The sequence below is a fragment of the Astatotilapia calliptera genome, chromosome 19, assembly GCF_964374335.1.
Source record: "Astatotilapia calliptera chromosome 19, fAstCal68.1, whole genome shotgun sequence".
In the NCBI taxonomy this organism is placed as follows: domain Eukaryota; kingdom Metazoa; phylum Chordata; class Actinopteri; order Cichliformes; family Cichlidae; genus Astatotilapia; species Astatotilapia calliptera.
In genome coordinates this window covers 18704994-18720943 of record NC_137440.1, presented here as the reverse complement: position 1 = coordinate 18720943, position 15950 = coordinate 18704994, and the positions used below count along the sequence as shown (strand labels likewise).

At 40.8% G+C, this 15950-nt stretch overlaps 1 protein-coding gene across 5 annotated transcripts in view; it reads right to left on the bottom strand.

The window, feature by feature from the left end:
- The window catches only part of actn1 (actinin, alpha 1), a 56427-nt gene that overhangs the window by 19625 nt on the left and 20852 nt on the right, over positions 1-15950 (bottom strand). For 3 of the 5 annotated variants that reach the window (XM_026151354.2, XM_026151349.2, XM_026151351.2), the window contains exons 2-8: positions 10159-10273; positions 9633-9752; positions 5554-5640; positions 4921-5008; positions 1517-1595; positions 1142-1223; positions 313-398 (exon numbers count right to left, since the gene is read on the bottom strand). In XM_026151354.2, the coding sequence (XP_026007139.1) occupies positions 313-398; positions 1142-1223; positions 1517-1595; positions 4921-5008; positions 5554-5640; positions 9633-9752; positions 10159-10273 (657 nt within the window). The remainder of the gene's footprint in view (positions 1-312; positions 399-1141; positions 1224-1516; positions 1596-4920; positions 5009-5553; positions 5641-9632; positions 9753-10158; positions 10274-15950) is intronic. The other 2 variants (XM_080293964.1, XM_026151352.2) reach the window with 1 other exon arrangement.

Below are 15950 nucleotides of genomic sequence, written 5' to 3'. Positions count from 1 at the left end.
CCACTCTGCTTTTGCTCAGCACCATGAAACCCTAATGAGGGGTGGCTCCGCTAGCCTGCAGTGCCATTACAACAAGGTAGACTGGAGACACACTTGCACTCGCTGCCTTTAAGAACAGCGTGTTTTTGTCCCATCATGCATTTGGTAGTGTGAACCATGCGGAAAGTAAAGAAGACGTCCCCTGCAGGGGGCGTTGTGCACTGCAGAGAGAAGGATACTGTTAGGAGAAACACGTGGAGGTGGAAAAAAGGGAAAGAGGGGAGTGAGGCAAAGAGGAGAAGGAGGAGGAAGGAGACGCTGCATCCAGGATACCTTCTGAGCGCCTGAGAAGGCGTGGTAGAAGCTAGAGACGTAGGTCATGATTGCCTTCTCGTCCGGACGGGCAGTGCCCACAATGTCTGTGGGGAAGAGAGGACGTCAGGGAGGGGATGGAGGTTAGGGTTGAGTGGGAGGAGGTTGAGGTTGTTAAACACAGAACAGTTAAATGAAGAAACAGGAAACAAAACTCATCACATAAATAATATTTAGAACGAAAACAAAATCAGTGGTATGGACCAGATGCGCTTATGGGCTTTAGCTACATCTCTTAACAGAAAACCTCCAGTTTTCAAATCTAAAAACTACTTGGTGAGCAAACCATACTTGAAGATACAGGATGACGTCAGTAAGGCTTAATTTATTTGTAGAGAAAGAACTGAATATTTACATTTAGTAGAAAATAGTCTCCCATTGTTTGCACAGCTGCACAAGTGAATGCTAAGGCCAAAATATACCCTCTCAGGAATCAGGATAACGCGCACTTGTTGAAAAGTTGGTCATTTAAAGTCAAAGCAGAATGTCATTACCAAAAAAAATTCAACAAATAGACAGAAAAAGTGGTATTTTTTGCATTCCTCCACTCTTTCTGAAGGCACAGTAACTCTCACAGCTGTAAACACTAAAGCAGTTAGAGTGGTTGAAACTTGAAATAAAGTGATGCAATAATACAAAGATCGAGTTAAGGTGACACCGAGGTCTTCAAAGAGCTTTCAGATTTCTGAAGAGGAAATCTAAGAGAGCAGATTTTTGCTTTTAAACAAAGAGAGGCAAGAAATCTGCTCTTCGTGACGTGATTTTACAGTTTGACTCCCTGCCTGCTCACCTTCTGCGTCCAGCATCTTGGGGATGTCCAGGTACTTCTCTGCCACGTCGAAGGCTGTGTTCAGGTTGGTCATGGGGTCGTCCTGGCAACAGGAACAACCAGCAGATCATCAAGACTTTTACATTGCTTTTAACTGCACCATAGAAATAGTTAACATCATCATTGGAGATATAAGCATGGTAATTAAAGTTAGCTACAGGGGCTGGCAACCACTACAGAAGAAGGTACAGCTAGAGTTTCTCGTTAATTGGTCAGAAGACAATCATGTTACTTCCTTGTCTTATTTTCAGAGTTTATTTGAGGCATCTGAAACGCAGTGACTCCTGTCTACAGCTCCAGTTCGGGGTTTCCATTGCCTTTGAGCAGCACACTCACCTTGCGCAATTTTCCATAGTCAATGAGCTCTGGACGGTGTCGATGAATGAGCGCGCAGAACCCCAAACCATCTTTCCAGCTGAGAGAACGAGGCAGAGAAAGAGTGATCAGGAAAAATGGCAGGAATTTAACTTTAATCAAGACCATCCCCATCAGTCTGTCCTCCTTAATCAGCTCTGTGTCAACCCCGAATCATTCCAACACCACGTGCCATTTTACTGTTATCTTCTGCACCAAACGTGCTCAAACAATAGCTCTTAAGAAATTCAATGTTTTTTATCCTTTGCCATGAAATTTTCCTTTGTGCTTTTGTTGCAGAATAAAAAATAAGACATACTAAGACGAGACAGATGTTCAACGTGTGTTCGGGACCCAAGGTGGGGCTTTTGGTGCTTTTCAAAAGAGAAACTGTTTAAAACTCTGATATCTGTTGGAATTTGAGCGCCAGAGCCTGGAACACATTCAAAGAAAAAGATATTCCTGCTCAGACACTTTTGTACACTCAACAGACATGATATCTTGGTACTGGTTTTCTTTCATTTTCCAGAGCAATTGTCTTGGCAAGCGATCTCACTGCGACTCACTAACAGATGTTACGTGGTTCGCTTTTTATTGTATGCAGAAACCAACTGGCTCTCTTCTGCACAAATACAATAGAATGCCAGGTTTTAGTGACTCATATAAAGTTATTTATAATTCATCTTCAGCATTTACTGCATTTTGTCATATTTAAACGATGCAGCACAACAATCTTCATGCAGATATTCTCTGCCTATGCTTTCCCTTTTGATGAGACTGGCAATAATGCTAACATTTGGCCATTTGATGATCAACATGTTATATGCACTAATATACTCCCATATCATCCAGATGCTGGTAATGTAACCATGTGTTCATAAGACACCAGATGGCCAGATCCTCTTTTACCCAGAACATGGGGTGTCTATGATTTTCAAAAGGAATTTCAAACTTTGATCACACATGCTTACACTCCACAGGTGTTTTTTTGTGTTGTTTTATTTGGTTTTCTTTTGTTTTATTATATTTTGCCGTTTTCACTGCCTTAAGGCACCGTTAACCTAAACAGGACTTTAATCCTCTGTGTTCAGCACATCAGGATTGTGTGTAATAAAATGTGCTTTATAAAGGAAACCGTCATTGCCTTCAACCTAAGTAAGCCTAAGCACAAAGAAGGCCTTTGTATACAAATAATTCTCAATCATTTAAAACTATCATGCACTGTGATGTAATCTGAGAAATAATTCCGTATCATATTACTGAGCTATTGTCAATTGTTTTGTTTTGCTCTTATTTATATTTCACTACTTTCCAGCCTTTCGTATCTCCAATATGTGGAGAAAAGCCGACCATGTGGATATTTTGCGATTTTAAGATTAGATATTAGATTTGAAATTATTTCCAAGTCATTGCATCCTATTATTTTTGGATCCCAGGTTGTAAAATCCATACAAGGCATAGCAGCTAAATCTGATTTTGATCGTGATTTTGTTTCTCTGAAATATATTTCTAGCTTGGCCTTCTGTGGCTCATTGATTGGTGCCCTTGGTGCTGAAACCAGTCGGTCTAAATGCAGCACGATGAGATGGAGCCTCACAATATCATCAATCTGGGGAAGCTGGAGAAGGTTTATTAGTGCTTTCTGGCTCCAAACAACAAATTAGTGAGATGGGATGCTTAATGTATTATTCGCCATAAAAAAGTGCCTGCAACGCACAACAGGAGTTTTTACAAGGGTGCTCATTGCTTCTTATACCTGAAGCAGCAGTATGTGAGCGTTCAGAGAGAAAAAGCAAACTCTGTACTCTTCCCTCCTCTTCCATCTCAAAAGCCCTGCTATCATCTCTCACAGTGAGACCACATCAAAGATCGGGACTCTGCTCTGGCAATCCCATTCTCCTGAAATGACCTCATCTCCACCTTCTCATCTCAGCTTTCATCCACATCTGAGGATCACAGAGGTCTTCTTTCAATAATTCAACATACATGGAGGCATTCTGTGTCATGGATCCAGGCCCAGCCAGGCCTGAAATAGGGATGCCTGGGTAGCATCCTCACTTGTATTTTCACATTCAGAACTTACAGCTAGTCGCTGTAATTTGATTAATTATTTGCATGCAACATGTCTATGGATAATTACTTCCACTTCCTGCGTTTCACAGTATACTTTACGAGGATGTCTACTGTCTGTTCCTGGTTAAGGGTGTGCACTCTGCTATTTCAAGTCTGATCTGTTACCTATCAACGCTGTCTGAGGCAACAGCTCTCATCTGCATCGAGTCTGAGCTATTTATGAAATTATGTGTTTGTGTAATTCGGGTGTTTTAAAAAATTAACTCCACATAAAGACCTCACTGAAACAGCCAAGCTGAAAACCACATTTTAACTGAAGCAGTGCCCTTTGCCGATATTTGGAGAAGGATTCATGCATAAAAAGCTTACCAGTAGGAAAGTATCATGTGTCAGTAAGGGGACTTCCAAAATTTAAAAACACTTCACTGAAAGAGGCTTATGCTTTAATTTTTTTGGCATAGGTGGCAACAAATGGTTGCAACAGGATACCTGAAAGTGCAAGTCCTCGAACACGAACAAAGACTAAACCCAAATACAGAATTTAAACACATGATGAAGCATCCTGTCAGAGATTTAAAAAAAAAAAAATCTCTAACAGGTTGTCTCACAGCTGGGACGCAACCTAAGAATCTGTGTTGCATTAAGGTTATTCATAGTTCATAGTGTTAGAAGAGATCTAGATCACAAGGTGACACAAATACACTTCTGTTTATGTGTGTGTGCACCTGCCAGTCGAGCAACAACATGCCTCAGGTGCTTAAGCGTTTCATCGTCCGCCCATGATGAGATTTGTGCGTTTGCAAAGATTTGTTTTTCCCAGAGTTTCCAAAACAAAGACGAACAACAAAGACAAAGGTAACATAAGCCAGAGTGGACGGGACGATATTTAACCATCCTCCTGTAATCCAGCTCTGAACTTTTGCTCAGGTAATATCTGCTTACTGTATCTCCTGATTGTCAGAAATATTTCCAACACTAAGCAACAAACTGGGCTGTTTTCCTTTTTCCCCTCATCTTATTTTAAGGTTTGCTTATAAATGAGCATTAGAACAACGAAGAGCCAAAAGCAAAAATGCACAAAAGGTAAATTTTTCCACTGAGGTTAAGCTAAAACTGTTTTTAGCTGAGGTGAAGGCACCCCTGCTCGTACACATTCTTTAGTCTAATTTTCCCTGTTTGACATCAAATTTTGAGCCTCCGATAGTTATGTTTATGGTTCCACAATCTCATGTGATTAACTGCAACTGCAGCTTAGCATGTGAGTAAAACAACCATCTGTGTGGCTTAATTTGTGCTCCTCTCCAGCCTCGTACCTGATGTGAAAGTTTTGGATGTTAACATTCTTGTATGGCGCAGTCTTCCTCTGGCACCACAGCAGGAGGCCCTCTTTGGCAGATGTCTCTGTGGTTGGAGAGAAGGGATCATTGTGAAGTTGGAGGAACTCTCGGGCTTTTACTTTGACCGACTCTCCACTAATCCCTGTTTAGTGCTGGATTAAGTGGAGGTGAAGAGAATGGAAAGCATGTGTGACTGCTTGGAGGTTTCATGCTTTCCTATTTCCAGTCAATACCAAATGGTGTCAAACATCCTCTTTTAGCAAACCAGTAAAGCAAAGTTCACTAATAAACACAGTGTGGAAATGCCGCACAAAGCAAACTTTACAAACGTCTGGCGTTTAAATTGGATTATCCTGTAAATGCATTATATACGTTAACCATGGGCAGGACCACATCGCAAACGTTTCCACCTTGAAAAGAAAAAAAAAGAAGCTTTTTTAAGCTCAGTGCAAAGGTCTTAACACTGAGACACTGTGTCAATGAAAAGTGTTTTCAATTGCAAATGAAGACAGTGAGCTAGGCTTCTTTTCAATAAACCAAATGAATAAGACGCGTGTGGAAATGTTCCCACAAACACAACCACACACACACACACACACACAATGCTACCTTCCACAGAAATGTCTTGAATGGCAAAGCGGAGGATAATGGTCCAGATCATTCCCAGGGTCATCTTGGCGTTGCCATCTACGATCTCTGTAAGAGGGAAAACCAGTAACATTTCAGGACTGATGCATTCAGCAGGCACTTATAGTATAATATATTTTTCTCACATCTGGCTTGTTTGGTGGTTTTCAAGCAAAGAAAAACTAAATTTTTAGGTTTAAAAGCTGACAATTTTGTCCATGGCTCTAAGGAGAAGGCAAAGCCCTTTGGTTTCATCTATTTAATGGATTGCCATAAACTTTGAAACTTTGCCACATCAGGCTTTACAGACTGCACCTATTCTTAGTCCCTTGATGTGGATTAAAAACACTCAATAAAACTCCTTCAACAGGGGGGAAAAAAAAATAGAAGAAGAAACTCTCAGGAACGCAGACACGTTTAAAAACAAACAAACAAAAAAAACCCATCATATTGCTCTGTGAGACTTGTACAGTAATATTAGATGTTAAGATTACTTATAATAGCTTTTAAAAGACTATATTGCTATTCTGTGTTGTATAGATACAGGCATTTACTGTAAATGTTATTGCAACAAAACTTATATGTATTTTGGGTGTTTGGAAAACATTTCCATTAAAATTATCATATTTTAAAGATGCTAAAAATACAGCACAACAATTGGATGTCATCCTAAGGCACCAACATCCCAACTTTGAGTAGTTTCTTATACTTAAACTACTGAGTGAATGCTTGTGAGGCCAGCAGTTTAACAGACTCACATAACCTAACATGCACTTGCACACAAACCAGCTACCAAAACAGAGAGTGGAGACGCTCAGGTTACAGCTCACGCGCAGGGAGGCTGATCTCATTTGCTGCTAAGAACTCCACTATATTTTGATCCCTATTTAGTAAAACAGCTACTTGCTGAGATATCAGTGTTCAAAATCTTTTAATCTCGATGCTTAGATTAGACAACAAGATAACCAAGAGGTCAACTAAACACTCAACTCCACTTTAATGATTTCCCTTATGTGTGCAGCAAAGCCTTTATGAATGAAACATGTGATGATTCAGTGATTTGAGCCAAGACCTGTTAAGCTGTCAATCAGCTGTGTGCCGGCAGCTGAAGGCTGTGAACGAACTGCCTGTGTCCAGCCCTCTCTGTGTTGTCGATAATGAAAATCCCCTCCAACAGGTCACCCTGTTTGCCCGCCTTCAATAATTATTTGTTTCTGCCTCTAATCCAATAAGGCTTGGAGCACGGCCGCTCGACTGTGACAAACTCAGACTGCGAGATGCCAGTCAGATGTCTCTGCGTGTAACGCGGTGCGAAAGACGCCCGCGATTGAATTAGGAGGCAGAAAAAAGTCAAGCTCGGTGCTTCAGGCTGACACATGCAGATACATGTTGAGATTAGCTCTAATGAACATGACTGATCCACCAGGGGAAGAACAAAAATCCTTCTAATTCCATTTGAAACTGCATCCCCCCGTCTTTTATCCCTCACCCACAACAAACCCCCTGAGGAGTCGCAAAGACCTGAGCCTTCGACTAGTCACTTCCCACCAACACAGCTAGCAGAGCGGCAGGACCAGGAGGGGATTCCAGGCGGATAATCTGTCTGGAATGTTGGTCTGGCTTAGGAGTTTTTATACTATTACTCTGGGCAGAAAAAAAATCTCTAGTTAATTTCAAGTTATTTCAATTAATTTAAATTTAAAATGCACCTGCCCTGTCTCAGTTGTGATTATTCGCTGGTGTTCTTTGTTTGTAATCAAATATTTTTGACTTTCCTACTGCTGGTCTCATTGAACACATAACTGATATCTCTCAAGCTAAGGAAAAATGACACAACCAGTTTTTTTTTTATAGTTTAGACATTGCAGATCAGGTCTGTCAAACTCATCTACCCCACAAGTTTGAGCTCATGTGGGGTGGACCAGAGTAACTAATTATTCCCCCTAATTGCAAAAATCACCTAAAATCTTATTCAGTTGCTATATTTTAAAATAAAATAATACTATAAGCCACTTAAAAAGTTGACATTTATACAGCTTGTGAATTAAAAATATGTTAAATCAATTTTTCATTTAATCCATGTTTACGCAGATGAAGCACAATTGTGACTTTGTCAGATTTTGCGTTGCAGCTCAGCTTTTGTCATTAAAACCTTCTCAAGCTAAGGAGTTCTTTGCAAGATTTGTGCACGACGCTGACAGAGACCGGCTTATGATGGAAAGACTAGAGATTCTGAACAGCAGGCGTTAAGACTGGTCAGAGGTTAACCTTATTAAGGAAGGGAGGCATTGGGGAGGGACAGTAATGCCCGTCTTAGCCACCGTCCAAGGGATCATATTCATTAAAGGGACACTTCACAAAAACATTAAAACATATAATACATATTTAGTCAATACAGTTATAAATTGAAGGAGAATCTATCAACCTTAAATTCTAAGGCTTTAGTTTTGTTTATTTTCAGTAGAACAGACTCTGCTAGAGTGCTTTTTACAGTTAAAATTATTCCTTATTCCTGTATTTACCTTCAATTGTTCCTTAATGAAGAAATTTTCACTTGTCTCACTTTAAGATTAACCTCACTTTGCACATGCAGGTTTGTGGGACTTCTGTTATCATAGGCAGAGCTGTGTGGCTGAGTTGACTGCATTAGGCCTCAGTCACACAGCCCTAAAGACCAGTCAGCAACCATATGGCAACCAGAAAAAAATCCCACTGATAGGTGAGTGGCTGCTGGAGGTTGCTACAGGACCCAAAGAGATATATGGTGCTGCACTCCTCCTTGGGATTTCTTTGTTGCTAGCAGGTCGTCACCAGTAGTTTACCGCAGAAACAGAGAACATACACCTTCAAAGTAAAAGTTTCCCCTTTTGAAACCTGTTGATTGCAACAGTAAGGCAAACCTTTTACTATGAAGTTGAATTTTCCAATTTCCTTTTCTCTGTCCCATTTTTTCACGTTTCCAGGAAAAAAGGAGATTTTTGGGTGAAGCTGATCTTACCCAGCAACCACTTGCCAAAAGGCTGGGGGATACACATTTATAGCCACTGACTATATCAGGGGTAGGGGACTCCAGGCCTTAATGGCCGGTGTCCTGCAGGTTTTGGATGTGTCCTTGATCCATCACAGCTGATTTAAATAGCTAAATTACCTCCTCAACATGTCTTGAAGTTCTCCAGAGGCCTGGTAATGATCTAATCATTTGATTCAGGTGTATTGACCCAGGGTGAGATCTAAAACCAACCCTTGAGGTCTGTATTTCCCCCCACCCTTGGACGATATATAGAAATACCTGTTTCCAACTCAAGAACCGAAAACTTCATTTGTAAGCAGATTTCATAGGGATTGCAGTATGTGTTCAGGAACATAAATGTTAAACTGTTAACAGCAAAATCAGCACACCATCTTTAGTAATTCTGGGTAGTTTTTAAAGCCATCTTTCAGCGTTTTGAGGAGCTCTGCAAAATATCTGTTTACTTTCACTCTAAACTAAACAGTAAGCCAAAAAATATCTGACAGTATATGATTTTTTTCAGATTATCTACAGCCATTGACAGACTTCCTGTTTGTTGCAACACATGTATGCAAACTATGCATGTGGCCAAGACTGGGCAGACAGTCAGAGAGAGTGAGAGAGACAGAAAGTGAAAGTCGAGTGTTTACTCTGCTAAAGACTTGTTTACTCTCAGATGGGAAGAGGGTGGACATCCCCAAGTTATTTGTGCTGAACAATGAGCAGCCTCAGCCCCAGAGGGGATTGCTGATCCTAAGATCCACTCTCAGAAAATGCACTGCAAAGCACAAGCTCTGCCCGAGCACTCGGCAATAAGGATCTCATTAAACCGCACAGCAGCCTGTGCCACTGCCATGGTAACGGGTGAGAAAGCGAGAGGGAGGGCCGGAGGCCACATTATACATAACTATTTACAACAGAACAGTAGCTATTGATTTGGCTGATGACCTAATTAAAATCAACAGGTGACAAATGCAAACTAACTACAGAGAAGGTCATTCTGGGTTTTGTGGAAACTGTCTGACCTTTGGTTTGATGTGACATCACTCACCTTCAGCTCCAATAGAAACCAGCTTCACTCCTTTGCTGGCGATAAAGTCGAGGGCTTTGTTAACATTGGAAATCTTGTGGACTCTCATTTTGCCTCTTTCTGGTTTGGCCAAGCGTTCGCCTGGACAAGAAACACATTTTCAATTACAGAAAAATGTTTTTTGATTAGCAAAAATACATGACATCTTACAAAAACAATGTAATGTTATTTTAATACTTCATTCTGAACTCCACCTTCAAATTGACCTACAGCTCTGGTTTCCATCTGCATAATCAAATATGAAGGCCTTAATTTAAATTCCTCTCATAACCAGACACATTATAGAAGATAAAGCTGTTAAAATTGTGTTTCTTTAGTTCAAACAAACACGAGAGTGTTATCTACACTATGATTTAGCTGTCAGAAATACATTTTATACAAGCATACTGTTGGACTAGTCCTGTAAGGGGAATTCTGGTAGCTAAAAATCAACAAGTGCTGTTTTCATTCAGGTAATCTTGTTAAGCAAGGAGCTTTTTTCCCTCACCTGAGATGACCTCCAGCAGCAGCATGAGTTTCAGTCCATCCCGGAAGTCCTCTTCGATGTTCTCAATCTGCGTGCCTGCTTTCCTCAGGTGAGAGTTACACCAAGCTGTAAACGTCTATATGATGGGGAAAGAAATCAGATAAAAACACCGTCACATGTGTGTATTTAATGTGCTGCAAAATATACACCAAACATGAGCCAACCAGGTTCTTAAAGGGGCAAGTTTACTTATCAAGCAACTAGAGTTTCTTTGTTTGCATTGTATTGTATTGCAGGCTTATTCAGTTTTACAATCTGATGATATTGGCACTAGTTCAAAAAAAATCAAGCAACAGTGACAATATCATCAGCAGGAGATTATTTGGATTAGCAGATTTATTTAATTAAGTGGGGTTTTTTTGCATTTTCTCAGCCTTCCAGATCACACACCACTTCCTCCTCCTTTCAGACCTCAACTGCCCTTTCAAAGTACACACTGTTGTTGTGTCTTGAACTGTAACCTTTTTGCTGTAAGAGTAACGGGCACAGTGGATGGTGAATGCCATAAATCCTGCATTTTTGGCTCATTGCACTTGGCATAAATAATGGGACTAAATCTTTCTCTGACATATTAAATAACACCAATGTGGGTACAGTAGCGCACCAGAATTATCAGCTGTAAAACAAAGAACAGCTCACAGGAATGCTGTTAGCTTTAGGGCACAAATTTGGTAAAAAATAAGAGAATCAACATAGTTCATCTTTTGGGAACTACGAATGTTTGTACAAAATTTGTGCATTTTCTGAGAATTTGAAGTAGATGCTGACATTTTTCAGTCTAGCCCAACATTGCTATCCACAGGGAAAAGCTGCCAGGAAATCATTTCTGGTTAGGATATCTGTGAACAAAATACTGAAACACTGCCAGCTCCGTTTACAGTTTATGAGGGATAAGGAAGTTCTCCTACAAGGACTAATAAACCACAACATCGGGACCTTTAAAAGTTACATATCAATGGAAATCTGTTGATGGACAGATGCAATCCCTGCTCCCACACTTTCACCTTTTCCTGTGGTGCCGACAAACTTGACTTCTGGATTTTCTTCACTCAACACACACACTGGACCATTGTATACATACAGTAGGTGTAGCAAGCCTTGGATTGTCTGGCATTGCTGGCATGCAAACATGCTAATGGAAACCATCTGGAGCAGGACCTCAACCGCCCAACAGGAGCTGGCATGAGGACTGGGCCCGTTATGCACCCTGTTGCAAAACGCCTTTTTATGAGTTCCCGGGTTAATTGCATCCACTGTGCGCAGATCAGACACTGTGTTTCCTCCAGAGAGCTGAAGGAGGACCTGCAGGAGCAGAGCCAGGCGTTTATGAAAGCCAACACTGTCTTTCACTGGCTTGCTTTCCACTGCTGGGGAACAAAAGCCACTTAAAAGTCATTGGCGATCTGGTTCGAAGCACTTGTGGAACTTCCGCGATGAGATCACGCTTAAAAATGGAGTCGCGTGAGGTTTACACGGCTATCAATAAACTACAGTGTGGAAGAGCTGGGTTTAAGATGTGTGCGAGGTTGATGGCGTGTGGTGGAGTAAGAAAAAAAACTGGAGGAAACTCTGTAGATACTGTAGAAGATGTGAAGGGAAACAGACAGATTATATGGTGTTTCATCCCTAAGGGCAGGACTGACGGAAAAAGACCAGCACTGAAGATTTATGTGCAAACAGCAGGCACACGCCCTGAACCCAGAAGATACTACTTTCCAGCAATACTACTCATGATTTAAGTCAAGCTCCAACAGGCACTAAGATATTTGAAATAATTCTAATCAATAGTCCCTTTAGGGGCTTTCCAAATGTTTTAAACAGTCGAGGCAGAGCTGTGCTGTCAGCAGCTTGTGTGAATACTGTGCAATTTAATCAAAGTATTAAGATAAGAGTGTTTGCTGGCTCTGCAGGTTCAGATTCTTACAATGTTCTGTCTCTTTTTTGTCTAAGATGTCATTCTTGACAAGTGCCAGCTCTTTTGTTCCCTCCTCTTTGTGAAACACCTTCAAAATAACAGAAAGACGATCTAAATTATATCAGGAAATTTTGCTAACCGCCTGCAAACAGCTTCATGTTAAAGGAGAGCAAAAAAGACAGGAAATGGTGTGAAGTACAAAGTGGAGTGTTTTGTATGCTCTGAGCAGAATAAAATGAGTTTTTACCTAAAACTCGTGATTAGTGCAGGTTTATGAAGACCAGAGTGTTGAAAACACTCAGAGTGAAGCTGCAAAGAGCACAGTTGTGAAAACGACTAAAAGTTCCCAGAAGGAATGTTAGCTTGTTAAATGTCTTGGAAGGAGGGCAAGTTTGGCTGCTTCGGGTTGGACGACAGGCCTCCTCCTGACAGGAATTAGCCGGCCCTCCTGCAGTTTCTCTAAGTCTCTGGGTCACTGTGGAGTTTGGCAACAGCACACAGTCCAGGCTGGCAGCCACCTGCACCCTCACATGACCCCCCTCTGGCTGCGCTGTGGACTACACTCCCAGACACCTTCAGGTGTTCTGAGGCTCTTGGCAGGGCAGGGCTCAGAGTTGCTGCTCCACTGATCACAGAGAGACAGATTACTGCACGAGCAGACAGCCAAGCATGGCTTTGACCTGAAAAGCTCTAGTCAGTCTAATCTTACAAAAAAGAAAGTTAATAAAAGAAATGTGCACATTTTGTTGACCCAAGATCCACTTGAGGTCACCGCATCTGTGGGACTTGCCAGCGACATTACCCAGCACAGTTCAGTCCTCAACCTAAAAGTCTTTCTATTGTAATGTTAAAAATGAAGATATACTATCTGATCTGTTTCAAATTTTCCATCAATAAATTGTTAGGATGATAATTTATTTTCCTGGAATAAAACACTTTATCCTGGAAGACCAGATTTAAGATCCACTTTGAAGGATTCTTGGTTATAGTTGCTTGTCCAGCACCGACTGCTACAGAGTGGAAAGGTCACGTTTTCCCCATTGCTCCTCCTTGGGATTGAAAGTGACAACTGTGCAATGAGTTTCCATATGACTCAAGCTCGTCTTTGCAGAAGATTGCCAACCCAACTTAATTAATAGCCGTGGTGGACTCCCTAAAGAGCTAAGAGAGAAAAACCTCTGAGAGTTACCTAAGAGTGAGGCTGAAGGGCTTTCCCTGTGCTTAGCACATATATATTTATAGCCTGAGGAGGACGCAGGTTGAGTAGCATCGTCAAAAAAAAAAAACCTTACACAGTATCATCAGGCACAATATGATGTGACATCAATATAATATACTTAAAACTTCAAGACTTACATTTATTTAAAAAAAACAATATTAAAGAAAGCCCATGTTTACCCATCATCTCAACTCTGTAGCTCACTGAGACTCTGTGTCTCTACTACCGTCAACTTCTCTCTGTGTGATTGTTGAAAAGCAGGGACTGATTTAAAAAGAAAACAAAAAAAAAAACTGTGTCATTGTTTTTGGATCTGCAACAAAAGGACAGAGTTGCCCACATCAATACAGCAAACTGACCAAAAACTCATGCAGCTGTGAAGCACCTAAAGCAATTAAAAACTGCTCATTATATGAATCCACGGTGTGGCGTGTCTCGTACTATTCCTCTGCACTCCATGTGCAACTGTTTGGTCCTTGTACAGTTTGTGTCAGTACAGTATGTGCTGTGAATCTCTGTAAGCTGTTGACATGTCTGCTCCAGAGTCCTGCCAGTGCAAAATCGTTCTCATTACTGCCGTTTAACGCAGTCTGTTTCAGCTTCAGCATCATAACGTGTAACAGAGCAAAGTGAAAGCATGACTGAAGGGCTGAATGTGTCTGTGGGAGGAACTGGAGGGTCGTAAAAATTGGAGGCCTCCCCCATTCTCTGCTCTCTCTCTTTCTCTGTCTGGTCTCAGCCTCCCAGAACTGAGGCAGGCTGTAAAAACAACAGGGGTCAAGAGTGGGAGAAATCTGCTCCACATCAACTTCGGGGAAGTCTGCCAGTGAGCATCATTGCATGCAATGTTTGTCCCATGGCAACCACCGAATCCACAGTTCAGGACCCTTGAATACCACAGGATACTCAACCTGGATAACCTGTACTCAGTGGTTATAAACACTCTATAATAATTTATGTCACTGGGTATTTTGTTAACCACCAGCACCAATGAAAGAAATCTGACTCAGGTTTTAGTAAAATACAGCTAGAGATCAGTGAGCAACCATCTAGCAACCACTGGTTGCAAGGGAAAAATCTGTATGCAGTAGCTGTAATTACTATTCATGCAGCCCTAAAGGCCGGTCGGTAACCTCGTGGTAACTCCTGGTCACTAGGGAAAGGTGGTTGCTAGTAGTTACTACTATGAAATTGGTTGCAAAGAGTGCTATACTGAAAACTTTCTTGTGATGGCTTGCAGGTTGCATGTAGTTTGCATGGCAGATGTCGGTTTGGCAGATGCTAACGAAGCAGAAACAGAGAAAATTCACCTTTAAATTAAATGTAACCAACACATTTAAAAAGGTGCAACTTTTACTTTGAAGGCAGACATTCTTAATATCTGGTTTGAGTTGTACTTCCTTAAGCTCAAGTCTTTTCCCTTGTGACCATTTGCCAGATGGTTGCTAACCAGTCTCTAGACCTGTTACATAGAAGTTCACAGACATGTACTGCATGAAATTTTTATTTGTGATTGTCAAAGCCAACTGCTTACCCACAGATACTCTTGCTAAAGTTATTCTGCTAATATACTGGTAAAACTTTGTTTTGTTACCGTTTGCATTTGCTTGGTGGCTGTTATGCATAAAGAGGATATGAAACAGCTCACTGCAACCAAAATAAAATGGACTATTAAAGTCAATAAACATGCATATTTCTGTGGGTTTGGACATTTCTGGGAACATCTGGGGCAATGTTAATACATACAGATGAATAAATAAAAGAATAAAACTGACCAAGTTTAACTGCAGGGAGTGGGGCAAAAAGAAAAATGTATTATATAAATAAATAAGCAAATAAATAAAAGAATTCTGTAAACTTAAGAGCTTTTTCTTTTGTTTCAACCATACTTTCTTTAAAGTGCTTTTTACAAAGCTGTTTGGATTTAATAGGTTCACTTATATGTAAACCTCAACCTGTCAAACTACCAGGAATAAATGATAATACTGATCATATATTGCAAAATGGGAGAAAAATCCCTAACAGACTTACAAGAAAAAAATCTACCAATATAATTTGACTTGATTTGGGAATTTTAAATATCTAATGAAGGTCAGCTCGACTGAAGCTTGATTATAGATGACACAGATTAACTTGTTTTAGCAGACTCATCCTGACATATGACATTACTCAATTAAAAGGTGACTGTGAGTAAGCCACTGTTGTTTTTATTTTAAAAAGCACTAAAGAATTAATCAGGCTTTGAAGCAGTGACTATGATTAATACACTATGATTAGTAACTACAATCATTTCTCACTGTATAAAACTCTCACATATTTCCCTCTTCTTTAAAAACCCACCACCTCCCCTCACTCCTCTTCCTCTACTCCCATCCTCCCCCTTTTTGCCCACTCTCTCCTCTCTCCCACTTCATTAATCACCCTCACTTAGAAAAAAGATTTCCTGCCTCTCTGCCAGTTCCATATTAGTACAATCCTTTTAGTGAAACAAGCCAGCTCATGAGTGCGAGCCCCTGCCATATCCAAACACACAGGCAGGGTGAGTTTAGGCGAAAGAGGAAAGGCAGACTGTGCTGGCAGAGCCTTTGACACAGGAAGGCGGTTTTCAACACTGCGACC